The sequence below is a fragment of the Somniosus microcephalus genome, unplaced genomic scaffold (assembly GCF_052327205.1).
Source record: "Somniosus microcephalus isolate GS21.2 unplaced genomic scaffold, FLI_Smic_1.0 unresolved_chr5, whole genome shotgun sequence".
Classification (NCBI taxonomy): domain Eukaryota; kingdom Metazoa; phylum Chordata; class Chondrichthyes; order Squaliformes; family Somniosidae; genus Somniosus; species Somniosus microcephalus.
Window position 1 is genome coordinate 32,419,089 of NW_028225183.1, and position 22,449 is coordinate 32,441,537.

A 22,449-nucleotide genomic window follows, 5' to 3' on the forward strand; every position below is an offset into this window, starting at 1 on the left:
TGGATCAGGGGTTAATGCGGGAATTTGGATTTGGGGATAGTGCGGGAAAGTGGATTTGGGATTAGTTTGGGAAGGTGGATTTGGAGTTAGTGCGGGAAGGTGGATTTGGGTTTACTGTGCGAAGGTGGATTTGTGGTTAATGCGGGAAGGTGGATTTGTGGTTAGTGCGGGAAGGTGGATTTGGTGTTAGTGCAGGAAGGTGGATTTGGCGTTAGTGCGGGAAGGTGGACTTGGGGTTTAGTGCGGGAAAGTGCATTTGGGGATAGTGCAGGAAGGTGGATTTGGGGTTAGTGCGGGAAGGTGGTCTTGGGGTTTGTGCGGGAAGGTGGATTTGAGGTTATTGTGGGAAGGTGGATTTGGTGTTAGTGCGAGATGTTTGATTTGGGTTTAGTGTGGGAAGGTTGATTTGGGCTAGTGCTGGAAGGTGGATTTGGGGTTAATGCGGGAAGGTGGTTTGGGGTTTAGTCCTGGAAGGTAGATTCGGTGTTAGTGCGGGAAGATGGATTTGGGTTTCGTGCTGGAAGTTGGATTTGGGGTTAGTGCAGGTATGTGGATTTGGGAATAGTGCGGGAAGGTGGATTTGGGGTTAATGCGGGAAGGAAGATTTGGGGTTAGTGCGGGAAGTTTGATTTAGGGTTAGTGCGGGAAGATCGATTTGGGGTTAGTGCGGGAACATGGATTTGTGGATAGTGTGGTATGGTGGTTTATTGGGATAGTGCGAGAAGGTAGAGTTGGGGATAGTGCAGGAATGTGGATTTGCGTAAAGTGCAGGAAAGTGGATTTGGGTTTAAGATGGGAAGATGGATTTGGGGTTATGGCAGGAAGGTGGATTGGGGTTTGTGTGTGACAGTGGATTTGGGGATAGTGCGGGAAGGTGGATTTGGGGAGAATGCAGGAAGTTGAATTAGGGGATGGTGCAGATGGTGGATTGACTTTAGTGCATGAAGGTGGTTTTGGGGTTAGTGCAGGAAGTTGGATTTGGGATTACTCTGGGAAGGTGGATTTGTGGTTAATGCGGGAAGGTGGATTTGTGGTTAGTGCGGGAAGGTGGATTTTGGTTTAGTGTGGGAAGGTGGATTTGTGGATAGTGCGGTAAGGTGGATTTGGGGTTAATGCTGGAAGGTGGATTCGGAGTTAGTGCAGGAAGTTGGATTTGGGGTTTAGTGCGGGAAGTTAGATCTGGGGATAGTGCAGGAAGTTGGATTTGGGGTTAGTGCGGGATGGTGGATTTGGGGTTAGTGCAGGAAGGAGGATCTGGGGTTAGAGCAGGAAGGCGGATTTGGGGATCGTGCAGGCAGGTGGATTTGAGGTTAGAGCAGGAATGTTGATTTGGAGTTAGTGTGGGAAGGTGGATTTGGGGTTACTGTGGGGAGGTGGATTTGAGTTTGTGCGGGAATGTGGATTTGGGAATGATGCGGGAAGGTAGATTTGTGCTTAGTGTGGGAAGGTGGATTTGGAGAGAGTGCGGGAAGGTGGATTTGGGTTAGTGCGGTAATGTGGATTTGGGAATGGAGCGTGAAGATATATTTGGGGTTAATTCGGGAAGGTGCATTTGGGGTTAGTACGGGAAGATAGATTTAGGGTTTGTGCGGGAAGATGGATTTGTGGTTAGTGCGGGAAGGTGGATTTGTAGATAGTGCGGTATGGTGGATATTGGGATAATGCAAGAAGGTGGATTTGGGGTTAGTGCGGGAATGTGGATTTGGGTTTAATGTGAGAAAGTGGATTTGGGTTCAGTGCGGGAAGATCGATTTCGGGTTATGGCAGGAATGTGGATTTGGGGTTAGTGTGTGAATGTGGATTTGGGGATAGTGCGGGAAGGTGGATTTGGGGATAATGCGGGAAGATGGATTTGGGGATAGTGCAGATGGTGGATTGGCTTTAGTGCAAGAAGGTGGATTTGGGGTTAGTCCAGGAAGGTGGATTTTTGGGTAAGTGCGGGAAGGTCGATTTTTTGGAGTTAGTGCAGGAATGTGGATTTGGGGTTTATGCGGGAAGGTGGATTTGTGGTTAGGGCGTGAAGGTGGACTTGAAGTTAGTGCGGGAAGGTGGATTTGGGGTTAGAGCACAAAGGTTGATTGGGGATAGTGCGGGAAGGTGGATTTGTGGTTAGTGCGGGAAGGTGGATTTGGGGTTAGATCTGGAAGGTGGATTTGGGGTTCGTGCGGGAAGGTGGATTTGGTGTTAGTGCGAGAAGGTGGATTTAGAGTTATTGCTGGAATGTGGATTTGTTGTTAGCGCAGGAAGTTGGATTTGTCGTTAGTGCTGGAAGGTGGATTTGTGGTTAGTGCTGGAATGGATTTGGGGTTATTGCAGGAAAGTGGATTTTGGGTTCATGGGGGAAGTTTGATTTGGGATTAGTGTGGGACGGCGGATTTGTGGTTAGTGCGGGAAGGTGGATTTGTGGTTAGTGCCAGAATTTGGATTTGGGGATTTTGCGGGAAGTTCGATTGGGGTTAGTGCATTAAGGTGGATTTGGGGTTATTGCAGGAAGGTGGATTAGGGATGAATGCGTGAAGCTAAATTTTGGGTTAGCGTGGGAAGGTGGATTCGGGGTTAGGGCAGGAAGGTGGATTTGTGATTTGTGTGGGAAGCTGGATTTGGGTTTAGTGCGGGAAGGTGGATTTGAGGTTACGGCGGGAAGGTGGATTTTGGGTTACTGTGGGAAGGTGGATTTGGGATTATTGCGGCAATGTGGATTTGTGGTTGTGCGCAAAGTTTTATTTGGGGTTAGTGCGGTAAGGTTGATTTGGGGTTAGTGAGGGAAGGTGAATTTGGGATTAGTGCTGGAAGGTGGATTTGGGTTTAGTGCGGGAAGGTGGATTTGTGGTTAGTGCGGGAAGGTGGATTTGCGGTTCGTGCTGGAAGGTGGATTTGAGGTTATTGCGGGAAGGTGGATTTCGTTTTAGTGCAGGAAGTTGGATTTGGGTTTAGTGCAGGAATGTGGATTTGGGGATAGTGCGGGAAGGTGGATTTGGGGTTAGTGCCGGAAGGTGGATTTGGGGTTAGTGAGGGATAGTTAATTTGGGGATAGTGTGGGAAGGTTGATTTGGGGAGAGTGTGGGAAGGTTGATTTGGGGATAGTGCGGAAGGTTTATTGGCGTAAGCGCATAAAGGTGGATTTGGGGTTAGTGCAGGAAGGTGGATTTGGGGTTCGTGTGGGAAGGTGGATTTGGGGATAGTGCGGGAAGGTGGATTTGGGGTTTGTGTGGGAAGGTGGATTTGGAGATAATGCGGGAAGGTGGATTTGGGGTTAATGCGGGAAGGTGGATTTGGGGTTTGTGCGGGAAGGTGGATTTGGAGTTAGTGCGGGAAGGTGGATTTGTGGTTACTGTGGGTAGTTGGATTTGTGGTTAATGCGTGAAGGTGGATTTGCAGTTAGTGCGGGAAGGTGGATTTGGGGTTAGTGCGCGAAGTTTGATTTGTGGATAGTGTGGCAATGTGGATTTGGGGTTAATGCAGGAAGGTGGATTTGGGGTTTAGTGCGGGAAGGTGGATTTGGGGATAGTGCAGGTTGGTGGATTTGGGGTTAGTGCGGGAAGGTGGATTTTGGATTATAGCAGGAAGGTGGATTTGGGGTTAGTGCGGGAAGGTGGATTTGGGGTAGAGCGGGAATGTGCATTTGGGGTTAGAGCAGGAAGGTTGATTTGGAGTTAGTGCGGGAAGGTGGATTTGGGGTTGCTGCAGGAAGGTGGATTTGGGGATAATGCGGGAAGGTGGATTGGGGGTTAATGTGAGAAGTTTGATTTGGGTTTAGTGCGGGAAAGCTGATTTGGGGTTCGTGCTAGAAGGTGGATTTGGGGTTATTGCGGGAAGGTGGATTTGTTGTTCGTGCTGGAATTTGGAATTGGTTTTAGTGCAGGAAGTTGGATTTGGGGTTAGTGCGGGAATGTGGATTTTGGAATAATGCGGGAAGGTGGATTTGGGATAGTGAGGAAATGTGGATTTGGGTTTAGTGCGGGAAAATGAGTTGTGGGTTATTGCGGGAATGTGGATTTGGGGTTATTGCGGTCGGTCAGTTACTGTGTGCTCAGTAAGGATGTGTGCAGTAGGTGAGTTACTGTTTGCTCAGTCAGGATGTGTGCTGTAGGTCAGTTACTGTGTGTTCACTCAGAATGTGAGCAGTAGGTCAGATACGATGCGCCCAGTCAGGATGTGTGCAATAGGTCAGTTACTGTGTGCTTAGTCAAGACGTGTGCATTAGGTCAGTTCATGTGTGCTCAGTCAGAATGTGAGCTCTACTTCAGTTACTGTGTGCTCCTTCAAGTTTTGTTCATGTGGTCATTTCCTGGGGCTTCGGTCATGCTTTGGTAATTTGTGCAGTTTCTGGTGTTCTCATTCAGGATTTGTGCAGTATGCCAGTTTCCGTGTGCTCTGTCAGAATGTGAGCAGTAGGCCAATTACTGTGCACTCATTCAGGATGTGTGCATTAGGTCAGTTATTATGTGCTCTGTTAGAATGTGTGCAGTCGGTCAGTTAATGTGTGCTCCATCAAGATGTGAGCAGTAGGTCAGATATTGTGTGCTCAGTCAGGCTGTGAGCAGTAGGTCAGCTGCTGTGTGCTCAGTCAGGATGCATGCATTCGTTCAATTACTGTGCGCTCAGTTAGCGTGTGAACAGTTGGTCATTTACTTTGCACTCAGTTAGGATGTGCGCAGAAGGTCACTTACTGTGTGCTCAGTTAGGATGTGTGCAGTAGTTCATTTACTGTGTGCTCAGTCAGGATGTGCGCAGTAGGTCATTTGCTGTGCGCTCAGTCAGGATGTGTGCAGCAGGTCAGTTACTGTATGCTCAGTCAGGATGTGAGCAGTAGGTCATTTACTGTGCGCTGATTCAGGATGTGAGCAGTAGGTCAGTTGCTGTGTGCTCAGTAAAGATGTGTGCAGTAGGTCATTTACTGTGCGCTCAGTCAGGATGTGAGCAGTGGGTCAGTTACTGTGCGCTCAGTTAGGATGTGAGCAGTAGGTCTTTTACTGTGCGCTCAGTCAGGATGTGAGCAGTGGGTCAGTTACTGCGCACTCAGTCAGGATGTGAGCAGTAGGTCTTTTACTGTGCGCTCAGTCAGGATGTGAGCAGTAGATCATTTACTGTGCGCTCAGTCAGGATGTGAGCAGTGGGTCAGTTACTGTGCGATCAGTCATTATGTGAGCAGTAGGTCAGTTACTGTGTGCTGATCAGGATGTGAGCAGTAGGTCAGTTACTGTGTGCTCATCAGGATGTGAGCAGTAGGTCAGTTACTGTGTGCTTATCAGGATGTGAGCAGTAGGTCAGGTACTGTGCACTCAGTTAGGATGTGTGCAGTAGATCATTTACTGTGTGCTCAGTCAGGATGTATGCAATAGGTCAGTTACTGTGTGCTCAGTCAGGATGTGAGCAATAGGTCCGTTTCTGTGTGTTCAGCCAGGATGTGAGCAGTAGTTCAGGTACAGTGCGCTCAGTTAGGATGTGTGCAGTAGATCATTTACTGTGTGCTCAGTCAGGATGTATGCAATGGGTCAGTTACTGTGTGCTCAGTCAGGATGTGAGCAATAGGTCAGTTTCTGTGTGTTCAGCCAGGATGTGAGCAATAGTTCAGGTACTGTGTGCTCATCAGGATGTAAGCAGTAGGTCAGGTACTGTGCGCTCAATTAGGATGTGTGCAGTAGGTAATTTACTGTGTGCTCAGTCAGGTTGTGAGCATTAGGTCCTTTCCTGTGCGCTCAGTCAGGATGTGAGCAGTAGCTCAGTTACTGTCTGCTCAGTCAGATTGTGTGCAATAGGTCAGTTACTGTTTGGTTATCAGGATGTGAGCAGTAGGTCAGGTGCTGTGCGTTCAGTCAGGATGTGAGCAGTAGGTCAGTTACTGTGCGCTCAGTCAGGATGTGAGCAGTAGGTCAGTTACTGTTTGGCCATCAGGATGTGAGCAGTAGGTCAGGTACTGTGCGTTCAGTCAGGATGTGAGCAGTAGGTCAGTTACTGTGCGATCAGTCAGGATGTGAGCAGTACAGTTTCCACAGGGCCATGACCATTCCGAACCTAGATTCATGTCCAATTTCCTGCCCGCTCCCCGTAACCCTTAATTCCCTTTACTTCTTGGAAACTATCTATTTCTGTTGTAAATTTATTTAATGATGTAGCTTCCACAGCTTTCTGGGGCATCAAATTCCACAAATCTACCACCATCTGAGTGAAGAAGTTTCTCCTCATCTCAGTTTTGAAAGAGCAGCCTCTTACTCCAAGATTATGCCCCCGAGTTCTAGTTTCACCCATCATTGGGAACATCCTCACCGCATCCACCCGATCAAGCCCCTTCACAATCTTACATGTTTCAATAAGATCGCCTCTCATTCTTCTGAACTCCAATGAGTAGAGTCCCAATCTACTCAACCTCTCCTCATATGACCACCCCCTCATCCCCGGGATTAACCGAGTGAACCTTCTTTGTACTGACTCGAGAGGAAGTATGTCTTATCTTAAGTATGGACACCAAAACTGTATGCAGTATTCCAGGTGCGGTCTCACCAATGCCTTGTATAACTGCAGCAATACCTCCCTGTGTTTATATTCTATCCCCCTAGCAATAAAAGCCAACATTCAATTGGCCTTCTTGATCACTTGCTGCACCTGCATACTAACTTTTTGAGTTTCGTGCACCAGGACTCCCAGATCCCTTTGTACTACAGTACTTTCCAGTTTCTTGCCATTAAGATAATAACTTGCTCTATGATTTTTCCTGCCAAAGTGCATAACCTCACACTTTCCAGTATTGTATTCCATCTGCCAAATCTCTGCCCACTTACTTAGCCTGTCTATGTAACTTTGCAGGTTTTTTATGTCCTCCTCACTCAGTACTTTCCCTCCCATCTTTGTATCATCTGCAAACTTTGATACGTTAAACTCGGTCCCCTCCTCCAAATCGTTAATATAGATTGTAAAGAGTTGAGGACACAGCACTGACCCCTGCGGAACACCACTAGTTACTGATTGCCAGTCTGAGAATGAACCATTTATCCCAACTCTCTGCTTTCAGTCCTCCACCCACGCCAGAATATTACCCCCAATCCCGTGATTTTTTTATCTTGAGCAATAATCTTTTGTTTAGCACCTTGTCAAATTCCTTTTGGAAGTCTAAATAAACTACGTCCACTGGTTCTCCTTTATCCATCCTGTATGTTACTTCCTCAAAGAACTCAAGCAAATTTGTCAAACATGACTTCCCCTTCTTGAAACCATGCTGATTTTGTCCTATTAAATTATGTTTATCCAAATGTCCCGTTACTGTCTCCTTAATAATGGACTCTAACATTTTACCAACCACAGATATTAGGCTAACAGGTCTATAGTTTCCAGCTTTCTGCCTACTACCCTTTTTAAATAAGGGAGTTAGATTAGCAGTTTTCCGATCTGCCGGGACCTTTGCTGAGTCCAGGGAGTTTTGGAAAATTATTACCAATGCATCCACAATCCCTACCGCCACTTCCATCAAGACCCTAGGATGTAAGCCATCAGGTCCAGGGGATTTCTCCGGCTTGAGTCCCATTATTTTAGCAAGTACCACTTCCTTAGTGATTTTAATCGTATGTAGCTCCTCTCCCCCTCGAGCCCCCTGTTTGTCCAGTGTTGGGATATTTTTTGTATCCTCTACCGTAAAGACTGATACAAAATATTTGTACAACGTTTTTGCCATCTCCATGTTTCCCACCATTAATTTCCCGGTCTCATCCTCTAAGGGACCAACATTTACTTTAGCCACACTGTTTCTTTTAATATAACTATAGAAACTTTTGTTATCTGTTTTTATATTTTTTGCTAATTTACTTTCATAATCTATTTTCCCTTTCTTAATCAATCTTTTAGTTATTTTTACTGCCTTTTAAAGACTTCACAATCTTCTATCCTCCAACTAGATTTGGCTACCTTATATGCCCTTGTTTTTAGTTGGATACTATCCTTAATTACTTTACTTAGCCACAGATGGCGATCTTTTCTTTTACACCCTGTTTTCCTCAGTGGAATATATATTTTTTGCAAGTTGTAAAATAACTCCTTAAATGTACACCACTGATCATGTACCTTCTTACCCTCTAATCTATTTTCCCAGTCCACTCTAATCAATTCCGCTCTCATACCTTCATAGTCTCCTTTATTCAAGCTCAGCACGCTTGTTTGAGATCCAACCTTCTCACCCTCTACTTGAATATGGAATTCAACCATGTTATGGTCACTCATTCCAAGGGGTCCTTTACTAGGACATTTTTAATTAATCATGTCTCTTTACACAGGACCAAATCTTGGTCAGTTGAACAGTTTCTGGGATATCGGTCAGATTGTTTTCTTGTGGAGAGTTTCTACGATTTCAGTCAGACTGTGGTTATTTTGTTTAGTTTATTGGTGAACGATCAGGTAGTTGTCATTTGGTCAGTTACAGGGTGATTGGTTAGAATCTGCTCGTGCGGCCAGTTTCTGTTCAATTTTGTTGATGTGAAGTGGCCAGTTTTATTTAATTGATCGAGTTATTTAAGCTATACCTGAATGAGTTGTGGATGGCGCTGGGAAGACAATCCTTTATTGCCACTCCTCAATTGCCCTTGAGAAGGTGGTGGTGAGCTAACATCCTGGACTGCTGCAATCGGTGTTGTGAATGTACTCCCACACTGCCGTTAGGCAGGGAGTAGCAGGATTTTGGCACAGCGGCAATGAGTCAATGGCGATATTTCCAAGTCAGGATGGAGGTGGTTCTCCCATGCGTCTGCTGCCATTGTCTGCCAAGGTGGTAGAGGTTTTGGCTTGGGAGATGCAGTGGAAGAAGCCTTGACGAGTTGCTGCAGTGAAGCTTGTAGATAGTATGCATTTTTTATATTCATTCACTTCATTCAAATTCCCCAGCTGCCGTGGTGGAGATCTGAACTCATGTCTCCGGATCATTAGTCAGGCCTCGGGATTACCAATCCAGTATCATAACCAATAGCTACATTACCCCACAGCCAAATTGCAGCCACGTTGAATGATTAAGGTGGTGAATTGCATGCTTATCAATCAGGATCCTTTTAACTGGATGGTGTTGATCTGTATTGGTTTGAGGTGCTGTATTAATTTCATGTGCTACATTGGGTTGCGGTGCTGCATTAGTTTGAGCTTCTCCATTAGTTTGAGGTTCTCTATTAGTTTGAGGTTCTCTATTAGTTTGAGGTTCTCTATTAGTTTGAGGTTCTCTATTAGTTTGAGGTTCTCTATTAGTTTGAGGTTCTCTATTAGTTTGAGGTTCTCTATTAGTTTGAGCGGCTGTATTCGTTTGAGGGGCTGTATTCGTTTGAGGGGCTGTATTCGTTTGAGGGGCTGTATTCGTTTGAGGGGCTGTATTCGTTTGAGGGACTTTATTAGTTTGAGGGGCTGTATTAGTTTGAGGGACTTTATTAGTTTGAGGGGCTGTATTAGTTTGAGGTGCTGTATTAGTTTGAGGGGCTGTATTAGTTTGAGGGGCTGTATTAGTTTGAGGTGCTGTATTGGTTTGAGGGGCTGTATTGGTTTGAGGGGCTGTATTATTTTGAGGGGTTTTATTAGTTTGAGGGGCTGTATTAGTTTGAGGGGCTGTATTCGTTTGAGGGGCTGTATTCGTTTGAGGGGCTGTATTCGTTTGAGGGGCTGTATTAGTTTGAGGGACTTTATTAGTTTGAGGGGCTGTATTAGTTTGAGGGACTTTATTAGTTTGAGGGCCTGTATTAGTTTGAGGTGCTGTATTAGTTTGAGGGGCTGTATTAGTTTGAGGGGCTGTATTAGTTTGAGGTGCTGTATTGGTTTGAGGGGCTGTATTGGTTTGAGGGGCTGTACTATTTTGAGGGGTTTTATTAGTTTGAGGGGCTGTATTAGTTTGAGGTGCTGTATTGGTTTGAGGGGCTGTATTGGTTTGAGGGGCTGTATTATTTTGAGGGGCTTTATTAGTTTGAGGGGCTGTATTAGTTTGAGGGTCTGTATTAGTTTGAGGGTCTGTATTAGTTTGAGGGTCTATGTTAGTTTGAGATCCTGTATTAGTTTCAGAGGCTGTCTTAGTTTGTGGTGCTTTATTATATTAGCGTACTGTATTAGTTTGAGAGGCTGTAATAGCTTGAGGGGCTGTATTAGTTTGATGCGCTTTATTAGATATTTTATTTTTATTTGGTTTAATAGATTCATTAGCTTTAGCGTATATATTGGTTTGAGAGGTACTGGTCGTTTAGGACATGGGAATATTAAGAGCGCAGCCCCAGCCCAGAGTGCTGCACTGAGAGGGCACTCTAGCATTTGCAGTTTGATTACTAAATGAGCACAACAGCATGAAGGACATCACAGAAACAATATGAGATATGAGATGCACTGAAGGTGTTTGAAACAACAAACCTAGTGCTGGGAGAACACAGCTTGCAATTTCCATTGGTTAATTAATATGATCAGAATTCTCAAGTCTTTGGGGTTTTCAATTTAAAACTCAGCGCTAAATATATTCCATTATAACAGGGAATTAACTTGGCTGTCGTAACTTGTTTGTTCAATCTTTTAACAATGTTGCAACCTCAATCTCCCCGTGGGGATCGCGCAGGGTATAAATGAAAGGCTGTGGGATTCGGCTCAGAGTATAATTCAGAGAGATTGCCTGCAGCACGGACACATCGCTTCACACAGAAAATGTATCACACATTTGAGAGTGTCCAGAAAATATATTACATGATCCTTGCCGTCATTGGAGTTCCTGGTAAGTGATAATAACCATTGAAGTTGTGTAAATCTGTATGTGAGCTGTTCTCTGCTTTAGCTCTCTGGCTGATAATGTTACATGCTCGTCTAGTGGACATAGTTTTACAGACGTGCGATCAGTGTTTGGTAATTTCGTTAAGTCTAGTGTCTTGACACAACCTGTTTAATGCCATTTCCTGAACTGAAAATATACCTGTTTGTAGCTCACAGGCTCTCTGAATGATCAAGTTATTGCCGTTAGTGGAATATGATGTACAGTTAAATCAGTCCTCATTCCGGGAAATGTCTCTGAGAAAAGGTATTAGTGCAATGGTCTGTCACTGTAAAATTGTACTAAGTGTGGATCACTAACCAGAGTGGAACACCTGACCCCAGTGACTATGTATTACTTGGAGTATCTCTCACTGTAGAATTTTACTGAGTGTGGGTCACTAACCAGAGTGGAACACCTGACCCCAGTGACTATGGATTACTTGGAGTATCTCTCACTGTAGAATTTTACTGAGTGTGGGTCACTAACTGGAGTGGAACACCTGACCCCAGTGACTATGGATTACTTGGAGTATCTCTCACTGTAGAATTTTACTGAGTGTGGATCACTAACCAGAGTGGAACACCTGACCCCAGTGACTATGTATTACTTGGAGTACCTCTCACTGTAGACTTTTACTGAGTGTGGGTCACTAACCGGAGTGGAACACCTGACCCCAGTGAATATGTATTACTTGGAGTATCTCTCACTGTCGAATTTTACTGAGTGTAGATCACTAACTGGCGTGGAAGAATTTAGTTCGACTTTGTAATCACTATTTTAGGTGACTGATTTCTCCCCTCCATTTGTTTTATGAAGTGCAGCTCGGAACAGAGTGTCGAGCTGCGAGTTTGGTGAGAGAGGGAGTTCGGGGAGGGAGCTGTTACTTTCTTTTTCTATCTTTGTCAGCTTCCAGGAGAGCAGGAGTTACAAAGCTTTACAAGAGGGTACGGAGAACCAGCGGACGTTCGGCTCAGTGGCACCACCCCGCTCCCCGCATTTGGAGGAAAATAAAAGGTGACATCACAGGAAAAAGGTTAAGGGATTGGTTGGTGAGTATTTTGCTCACTGCCCTTATCATTTAAAGCCAAGAACATTTATTAGTAATTGTAAGGTTTCAATAGTACTAATTTGTATCAGTATCAGTAACAAATCTTATTAAAAGTAGTATCGTTTATTAATTAATAAAAATAAAGTAATTAACCCTCTATAATTAATGCAGGGCAGGTGATGTGTGGCGACTGCAGTACGTGGGAGCTACTGGATGCGTGATCCAGGATGAGCACATCTGCGGTAAGTGTCTGCGGCTCGAGGAGCTTCGGCTCAGAGTTGATGAGCTGGAGGCTGAGCTGCGGAAACTGCGATGCATCAGGGAGGGGGAAAGTTACCTGGCCACTTTATTCCAGGAGGCAGTCACACCCCTTAGGATAGTGTCTTCTGATTTGGTCAGTGGTCCAGGGCATGAGTATGTGACTGCGAGTGAGGCAGGTATGGGGATCCAGGACGTGGAGGAGCCTCAGCCTTTGCAATTGTCCAACAGGTTTGAGCTTCTTGTGAAAAGTATGGATGAAAGTGGTGGCTGCAGGATGGATGAGCAAACTGACCATGGCACCGAGATACAGGAAGCCGTTCAAGCGGGGGTAGTTAATAGGAATGTAGCAGTAATTTGGGACAGCATATTCAGGGAATAAAAACAGTTCGCTGCGGCCAAGAGTGAGATTACAGACAGCTGTGTTGCCTGCCCGGTGACAGGGTTCGGGACATCTGCTCTGGGCTGGACAGGAACTTGCAGGGTGAGGGGGAGGAGCCAGTGGTCGTGGTCAATGTAGGTGCCAACGATATAGGTAGTACTAGGAAAGAGGTTCTGCTGAGAGAGTATGAGCAGCTAGGGGTTAAGCTAAAAAGCAGAACATCAAGGGTAACAATATCTGCATTATTACCCGAGCCACGAGCAAATTGCCATAGCGTAAATAAAATAAGAGTGATGAATGCGTGGCTGAAAGCCTGGTGTGGGAGAAATTGGTTTCAATTCCTAGGGCACTGGCACCAGTAGTGGGGAAAGTAGGATATCTATATTTGGGTCGGTCATCACCTGCACTGTGCTTGGACCAGTGTTCTGGCGAGTCGTATAATTAGGGTAGTAGCGAGGGCTTTAAACTAAATATTGGGGGCATGGGATCAAATTAGGGAAGATGTTGTAATTTAAAGATTAGAGACAAGGCAATAGAAAAAGATATTAACGTGGAAAATGTTAAACAGACAGTGACAGAAATTATAGAGAGTACACAGCTAAGAGTAAATCAACAGATAAGGCTAGAGGTTACAAAAGTAATATAAAGACAAAACTAAGGGCACTGCATCTGAACGGAATTAGCATGCGAAACAAAGCAGATGAACTGAAAGCGCAAATAGAAATAAATAAATCTGATTTGATAGCCATTACAGAAACATGGCTGCAGGGTTATGTAGATTGGGACCTGAATATTGAAGTGTACATGATATTTAGGAAGGCCAGGAAGGTGGTAAAAGTTGGAAGGGTGGATCTGTTAATTAATGATGGTATTAGCACTATAGAGAGTGATGACTTAAGTTCAGGAAACCAGGATGTAGAAGCGGTTTGGGTAGAGATGAGAACTGATAAATGCAAGAAGTCACTTGTGGGAGTGGTGTACCGGCCAGCTAACAGTAACCACATGGTAGGATGGAGTATAAAGGAAGAAATAATGGGAGCTTCTCAGAAGGGTTCAGCAATAATCAGGGGATTTTAAACTGCATATAGACTGGAAAAATCAGATGGGCAAAGTTGGCATCGATGAAGAGTTCTTGGAATGTTTTCTGGATAGTTTCTTACAAAATCACGTTCTGGAGCCAACCAGAGAGCAGGCTAAATTAGACCTGGTGTTCTGCAAGGAGATAGTATTAATCAATGACCTCATAGCGAAGGCGCCCCTAGGTAGCAGCGATCATAATATGATTGAATTTTACAATCAGTTTGACAGAGAGAAGAGTGGGTCCAAGACTTGTAATTTAAGCTTACATAAGGACATTTAAGAGTGCATGAAAGCAGAGCTAGTTAAAGTGAACTGGCAAATTAGGTTAAGGGATAGATCAATAGAGTTGTAGTGGCAGACAATTAAGGGGATGTTTCAAAATACACACAATATATGCAATCGAACGAGAAAGGAAAATATCAAGGGGAGGAACCACCATCCGTGGTTAACTAAAAATTTTAAGACAATATTAAACTTAAAGAAAAAGCTGAAACTTGCGCAAAGATGTGTGGCAGGATTGGACAGAATGTAAAAAACTGCAAAGAATGACTAAAAGATTAATAAGGAGAGAAAAATTAGTGTACGAGTGAAAGCCAGCTAGAAATATAAAAACAGATAGTAGAAGTTTTTATAGATATTTATAAAAGAAAAGATTTAACAAAGTTAGCATTGGTCCTATAAAAAGTGAGGCTGGGGAATTAATAATGGATAATAAGGAGATGGCTGTTGAATTGAACAGGTATTTTGCATCGGTCTCCACTATAGCGGATACAACTAAAATCCCAGAAATAGCTGAAATCAGGAAATGGAAGGGAGGGAGGAAATCAAGATAATTATAATCACCAGGGAAGTGGTACTGAGCAAATTGTTGGAGATGCGGTCTATCAAGTCCGCGGGCCTGATTGACTTCATCCTAGGGACTTAAAAGAAGTGGCTAGTGAGATAGTTGATGCGTTGCGTTTAATTTTTTTAATTTCCCTAGATTCGGGGAAGGTTCCATTAGATTGGGAAATAGCGAATGTAACTTTATTCAAAATGGAAGGGAGACTGAAAGCAGGAAACTACAGGCCAGCTAGCTTACCATCTGTCATAGGAAAGATGTTAGAAACGATTATTAAAGGTGTTGCAGCAGGGCACTTCGAAAAGTTCAAAGTAATCAGGCATAGTCAACATGCTTTTGTGCAAGGGAAATCATGTTTAACAAATTTATTGGAGTTGTTTGAGGAAGTAACATGTGCTGTGGATAAAGGGGAAACTGTGGATGTACTGTCCTTAGATTTCCAGAAGGCATTTGTTAAGGTGCCACATCAAAGGTTATTGCAGAAAAGAAAAGCTCATATTGTAGGGGGTAACATATTGGCATGGATACAAGATTGGCTAGCTAACTGGAAACAGCGAGTAGGCATAAATGGGTCATTTTCTGATTGGCAAGATGTAACCAGTGGTGTGCCACAGGGATCAGTGCTGGGCTTCAACATTGTACATTTGTATAAATGACTTGGATGAAGGGACCGATCGTATTGTTGCTAAATTTGCGAATGCCACAAAGTTAGGTATGACGATACATTGTGAAGAGGACATTAGAAGGCCATAAAGGGATATAGATAGGATAAGTGAGAGGGCAAAGATCTGGCAAATGGAGCATAATGTGGGAAAATGTGAAGTTGTTCATTTTGGCAGGAAGAATAAAAAAGAAGCATAATATCTAGATGGTGAGAGATTTCAGAGCTCTGAGATGCAGAGGGATTTGGATGTCCTAGTCCATGAAGCGCAAAAGGTGCAGCAAGTAATTAGGCAAGCTAATAGAATGTTATAATTTATTGCGAGGGCAGCACGGTGGCATAGTGGTTAGCACTGTTGCCTCACAGCGCCAGAGACCCGGGTTCGACTCCGGCCTCGGGTGACTGTCTGTGTGGAGTTTGCACATTCTCCCCGTGTTTGCGTGGGTTTTCTCCGGTTGCTCCGGTTTCCTCCCACAGTCCAAAGATGTGCGGGTTAGGATGATTGGCTATGATAAAAATTGACCCTTAGTGTTAGGGGGATTAAATACGTGGGGTTATTGGGATAGGGTGGGATATGTATTGGTGCAGGGGTTACGGGGATCGGGTGGGATATGTGTCGGTGCAGGCTCGATGGGCCGAAATGGCCTCTATCTGCACTGTGAGGTTTCTGTCATTCTGTGAATTGAATACAAAAGTAGGGAGGTTAAGCTACAGTTACACAGGGCATTGGTGAGACCACACCTGGAGGACTGTGTACAGTATTGGTCTCCTTATTTAAGGAAGGATGTAAATGCGTTGGAAGCAGTTCAGAGAAGGTTTGCTAGACCAAAACCTGGAATGGGCGGGTTGTCTTATGAGAAAAGTTTGTGCAGTCTTCGCTTGTATCCGATGGAGTTCAGAAAAGTAAGAGGTGACTTGATTGAAACATATACGATCCTGAGGGGTCTGGACAGGGTGGATGTGGCGAGGGTGTTTCCTCTTCTGCGAGAATCTAGAACTAGGGGTCACTATTTAAAAATAAGGGGTCACCCATTTAAGATGGAAATGAGGAGAAATGTTTTCTCTCAACGGGCGGTGGATGCAGAGTCTTTGAATATTTTTAAGGCAGAGGTAGATAGATTCTCGGTTAGCAAGGGGGCGAAAGGTTATCGGGGGTGTGCGGGAATGTGGACTAATCGGATGAGCCATGATCTTATTTAATGGCGCAGCAGGCTCGAAGGGCCGAGTGGCAGACTCCTGCTCCTAAATCCTATGTTCGAAATTGATGGCGAAAGAGAATATTTTTGCTTTTGGGTAAAGATGTTTTAAAAACGCGTATGAAGTGAAATGCATTGATATTGAGCTGCAAGAACAGAAACAGGTTTAAATACTTTTCTTACACTAAGAGTAGTTACTGTGAGCACTTCAGTTGTTTTAGTGCTGAATATTCCCCTTCCCCCAACACGTTCCTGTAAGCCTGTGGGTCATGAGTGCTGAATTTCATTATCTGTCTACTAGTCAGGATGAATATTAGGCTGTGGTTTTTGATTATTGCACTTCGGAAACTGATTAATGTTTGACAGATCAGTTCTTATCTATGATTCAGAGGGCTAGAAATTCATCATAGCCTAGGAATGGGCTGTAGCATTAGAAAAGTTGGAGAATTAGTGTCAGGCGCTAATGCTTTAGCGAGCATGCAACATTCATGCACAATGCTCAAATAAATGATTGGAAATCTATTTCAAGTTTTTAACCACAAGCTCATTGGCGTTACACTCAAAGGGTGGACCAATATCAGTAGCACTCTAATCACAAGTCATGATTGCCGCAGGCTTTTTCTTGTTCTGGAAGGGAAGGATCATTGATGCTGCAGAACTTCATTCTCAGCATGGCTGGCTGTGCAGCTGCCACAGCAAGCTTCAGCAGGTCAAGGAAAAGGAGTTGGAGGACTAAAGCAGCTGTAGTCATTGCAGATCCATGCCCCAGGGAGAGTGCCTGCAGATTCTGCGATTAAACATTGGAGGCATTGGTGTTCGCTGTGGAGAGATGGATGGCGGTGCACTACCCAGCAAGTGGCAGAAGGCCCTCGCCAGAAGCCTTCTGCACCATGGGTAGGGAAGTAGCGCAGCACGTCTTGGGCAGAACTGTCATCCCCTGGATCCGCACAAAGTGCAGGAAGAAATTTAGCGACTTCACTTGCGTGGACAGGGTGAGTGAATGCTTCTACAAATCTATGTACCGCCATCTGAACCAATCTTCACACTCCACGAAAAGCACCACACCCGCAGCACTCAACCACCAACAAAATCTATCTACCAACGCTCACAGCCACATCTCACACCTTGCACACAAAGACACCTATACACCGATGGCAAGCACATCAGCCAATCACATTGTTCCACAATCACTCACACACTTTCCTTTCCTTTCCTTCCTTTCCAAGGTCGTTCAGAACAGGAGGGGGCAGTAGCGCGCATGCGGTGTCCAAGTCGACACCTAACCACTGTCTGCGCTGGAGAAACGAGTGCTGCAGATTATTTGGCGCCAGGTGGTGGATGCCGTGGCACCCGGCGACGTTGACCCCCTTGGGTACAACAACGGTATATTCTATCCTAATCCTTCTTCCAACATCCCTCTTCCCCCTCACGCCACAAGCCATTCACACATTCCCCCTAATCAGACTGTATGCATGCATTTCTCCCCTTCTGTCCCCTCCCCTCACCTTAGCATGACTCTTGTGCCAGTAAGATTTAAAGTAATGAGCAAGCAGCTGAGCAGCCTGTCCCTGAGGGCACTATACAGAGCGAGGTGGAAGAAGAGGAGGAGGAAGAACACACCGAGTCATTGCCTCTCTCTCCCTTAGGCACCAGCTCAGACACTGGCACTACTCCTTCTTTACAGGCTAGTATAGTCGCCGGATCTGCAGAAGGGAAGGCACCGGTGACGATTGGGCTGCAGCAAGGTAAGGGGGAAAGGGTAGCTCGGGGCCCATCTCCCAGGAGGGCGAGTTCGACTGGGAGCTCGGCTGCACAGGACTCAGATCAGGACCTCGATGGTGAGGCTGCTAGAAGAATGGTGAAGGGCATGCACAGGGAGATGATAGGTGCAATAGCAAGGTTGCCCGAAATCACATCGGCAATGATAAAGAGCATGGAGGAGTCCACCCACAAACTTGCACAATGCTTTGCACACACCTTGTATCCCATCATTTCCAGTCTGCAAGGAATGGTAGATTCCCAGAGAGACCTTGAGTCCCAGACCCGAAGACGCCTGTGAATGGCAAGCTGGCAGCTTCCATTGCAGCACAGGCAGAACTGACACAACGTTTAGTGCTGTAATGCAGTGTTTTCTTGGTGGTATCCAAACTCAGACAGGTGCCATGCAGTCTCAGCTTTGACAGCTGCCATCGTGGCTGAGTCTATCACTGTCGACCAAAGCTTTCACGATATCTCAGCAGGTCAACAATCTGTGTTCCAACAGATTTCTTGGGATGATGTGGTGCTGCCCCGGGAGAGTGTCAGTGCATCAGTGGAGCAGGAACCTGCTGTCTTCTCCAGAATCACAGCATTCCTGCTCCCACAAATGCCACTAAGCCTTTGCCTGTCATCCAGCCAGCCCAGACAACTGCCGCCCGTGCTGAGGTGGTGCAGTCTCTAGCTGGCCCTTCCAGGCCCAGAGCTGGTTGAGTCGCTCTTCAAGACCATCTTAAGTATCCCGCAGGGAAACTCAGCAGCCTTCCACCAGTCCTGCTGCAGCCACTAGGTCAAAACATCGTAGGAGCACTGGCGTGGGCAAATACACAGTAACGAGAAGCACCCAGCGACTGCACAGGCGTGAATAGTTAATTCATTTTTATTAAGTATGTGTTCACTGATTATTCATAAATGTATTCATTAACTTTTGATCCTTGAGTGGTGTCTCTCACTTCTTCTTTGCGCTGTGATATGGCCTGAAGTAAAGATGGTGATGTGGTGAGCAATGGAGATCTGTGGTATACTTCATTCGTATGTCAGTTATTTGAGTTGGTCACGGACCGCCCTTCTGGAAGGCTGATAGAGTGGATGGCTCCTCCCTCTCTCCTGTTGCTCCTCCTCCTCGTCTACCTCCTCGTGGTCCTCATCCTCCTCTTCCTCCTCGAACTCCTCCTCCACATCCTCCTCACCCTCTTCCTCCTCCTGAGGTGCTCCCGTAATCCCAGGTGGCAAGGGCTGGGCTCCCAAGTTGTGGCGCATGCAGCAAACATCAGGAAATGTGACACCCGCTCCAGCAAATACTGGAGGGCTCCTCCTGATCGGTCAAGGCAGTGGAACTGTTGCATCAGCATGCAGATGGTCTGCTCGATAATGTTCCTGGTGGCAGCATGGCGCTCATTATATGACTGCTGGGCAGGGGCGTTGGGTCTGCAGAGGGGAGTCATGAACCAGATGGAGAGCAGGTAGCCCTTGTCTCTGACCAGATAGCCGTGGGCTTGATGTGGTGGCTGGAAGAGTGCGGGCACACCAGTCTTGGGCAGGATGAAGGCTGGTGCGTATATCTGAGGTCCACCCACCATTCTCTGCCAGATTCCCTGGTCACTGGAACCTTCTCCTCTTTTACAAATTTTCCGTCCTTGCCTCCCCCTCTGTTATTCTGCTACAGCCATTTATTCCTGATCTGGTCCAATCTTTTATTTCTTTAATTGTCCTATCTCCCTTGACCAATTATCCATTTTATTCCTGGATCACTTCTGCCCTCCACCCGAGCATAGACCTCTCAATTGTTCTTTCCTCCCCTCCCCTACTTTTCTCTGGCTCTATCATTGCTTTAAAACTGTTAATATCTAATATGTTTCAGTTCTGCTGAAAGATAGTCGAACTTAAATGTTAACACTGTTTCTCTCTCCACAGATGATGCCTGACTTGATGTGTGTCCACATCATTATCTGTATTTATCAGAGTTACAGCATTCTTAATATTGTGCTTTTGATATCGACCAGGCGGGTTCGGTAGGCAGGGTATAGTTTTGTCGTTGACAGCTTCCCTGCATGAAGTCAGCAGGATTGGCCAGCTTGGGTTTCAGTCGGGGGGGGAGGAATCTGGAGAAGATCGCAGGACCAAGTCCATGGCCCTGAGATGCTGGGTGGCCGATCCTGGGTTTTTTTCCGATCCCCCGGCCCCGGGGGGTGATGGCTGTCCAATACCAGGGTGTGATCTGATCCCCGAACACGGGAAGGGTTCTGCAAATCCGGGGGCGGTCCAATCACGAGCCAGGATGGTGGTCCGATTTATCTGTTAAACTCGGAAGCAGGTGGTCTGGAGGCGGGCTGTGGTCGGATGGAGATTTAAACCTGATAATCTCTGACCCGACTAAAAAACAACCCGTTCTTGGTTATAAAATACGGCCCATATTCTCTGGGCCCAGATACGGAGAATGTTTGATCAGTAGTTTGCATTCTCTTTTCCCTGCTCTTTTTTTCAGTTAATTTAGTGGCGATTGCGATCCTGTCCCGGGGAAAGTGTGGGCTCTCCACCTGCACCACTCGCTATCTGGTGGCGATGGCAGCGGCAGATCTACTGGTCATCATCACTGAGGTCATACTGAACCAGATCAATTGGTATTATTTCCCAATGTGTTTCCTGGTCATCACTCCTGTGTGTAGTGTTCGCACTGTCCTGGTCGGTGCAGCCACAGACTGTTCTGTCTGGTTCACCGTCACTTTCACCTTCGATCGATTTGTGGCCATTTGTTGCCAGAATCTGAAAACAAAATATTGCACTGAGAAAACTGCGACTGTGGTTCTGGCAACAACCTGCATTCTGCTCTGTTTAAAAAACGTTCCCTTCTACTTTATATTTAAACCAGGAGAGATAATCGACAATGTGCCATGGTACTGTTACGTAAAACCAAGCTATTATTCTGAGCCCGGTTGGGTCGAATATGACTGGCTTGACACAATTTTAACTCCATTGCTCCCATTCGCTTTCATTTTGTTGCTCAACGCTCTGACAGTCAGACACATTTTAGTGGCCAGTCGAGTCCGTAAGGTACTGAGGGGTGAGAGCAAGGGAGAGAATCGCAGTGACCCAGAGATGGAGAGCAGAAGGAAGTCTGTGATTTTACTCTTCACCATATCTGGCAGCTTCATACTTCTGTGGTCGGTATATGTAATATATTTCATATACTATTACATTAGAGGTGTAGATTCCAATTATCACAATGATTCTATATCTATCTTTAATGAAGTCGGATATATGCTGCAGAATTTAAGTTGCTGCACAAACACATTTATTTATGGGGTGACCCAGTCCAAGTTCAGAGAGCAGTTGAAGAGTGCGGGGAAATATCCGGTTGCCTCAATTATTCAATTAATTAAGAAGCAGAACAACTGAGCGCAGCCCAGATTCGGGTCCCAGTGTTTCCAGCCCATAAATCTAATACTTACCCCAGAATGCCATCAACTGTATTACATCAGGAATCGCTGGTGATCTGAAAATAGAACCATCGGCGGGGCAAGCACTTTTTTTTAGAACGCAGCAGCATTTCTGACTGAGAGTTCTCACCTTGTCTTTCGGGACAGGACCACTAGCTTTTTGCATATATAGTGCATCATTTCACTTGCAGTTTCCAGAGTAAGAGCAACGTCAATAGGAAGGCAGGCAGAGCTGAGCGGTAGTTCTGGTGCTTATATTAAAAGATTAAGCAGCACTGAAACCGGATATTCGGCCCAACTAGTCTGTGCTGCTTATTGTGCTCCTCACGAGATTCCTTCCATTGGGTCCACCTCATCTCAGCCTCTCAGCAAAAACATCTTACATTTATACAGCGTCTTTAACGGAGTAAAAGATCCCAAGGTGCTTCACAGGAGGTTACAGAACAAAGGTGCGGTAGAGAGCCAGTAATGTATAGGGGTGGATCCCAGAGCTTAGTGCCGAAGATTGACAGCTGCAGTTTGTTGGCAGCAATAAGTGTAAGAAGTAGATTCCCGTCCCTGAACTGTCACAGAACTTCCTGATCCTACATCGATTTGCAATGTATTGACAGAAAGTTGTTTTTGTTGTATCTGTTGGGGGATCTGTAACAGCAAATTTTAGCCAACCAATGAGAACAACCTTCAATTTATTTTACATGTTGTTATTTAATGTGTACTGAATTTTTTTTTGCTGTTCATATTCCACACTTCTGGTAAGTAATTTTCAGCCTCTGATCTCACTCTGTACTCCGGGCAGTCACTGAGTGGATAACTAGTGCCTGGCCCTGCTGTATTCTAACAGTAATGTGGTATTACTTTGTTCTTTTTGTCCAAGTTACTTTGTGAGTTTTGAAGAATTAAGAATAAAGATTGAAGGGTAAATTGATTTGACATGAAATTGGTCATTTTCTTCTGAACTATTGATAGCTAGGAAAGTAAATGTTTTATTGTAAAAGAAAGTTGGAAATATCAATTTATTTACCGCCTGTCACAAACTTGGAACGTCCCAAA

The 22,449-nt window shown here is 45.3% G+C and overlaps 1 protein-coding gene across 1 annotated transcript; it reads left to right on the forward strand.

Moving 5' to 3' along the window:
* The first annotated feature begins 10,599 nt into the window (after nucleotides 1-10,599).
* On the forward strand, nucleotides 10,600-22,324 carry LOC147087810 (putative G protein-coupled receptor 139). Its single transcript, XM_085977838.1, has 2 exons — nucleotides 10,600-10,705; nucleotides 20,448-22,324. Exons 1-2 carry the CDS (start codon nucleotides 10,639-10,641, stop codon nucleotides 21,356-21,358), a joined length of 978 nt encoding a protein of 325 aa, XP_085833964.1. The 5' UTR covers nucleotides 10,600-10,638; the 3' UTR covers nucleotides 21,359-22,324.
* The last annotated feature ends 125 nt before the right edge of the window (nucleotides 22,325-22,449 follow it).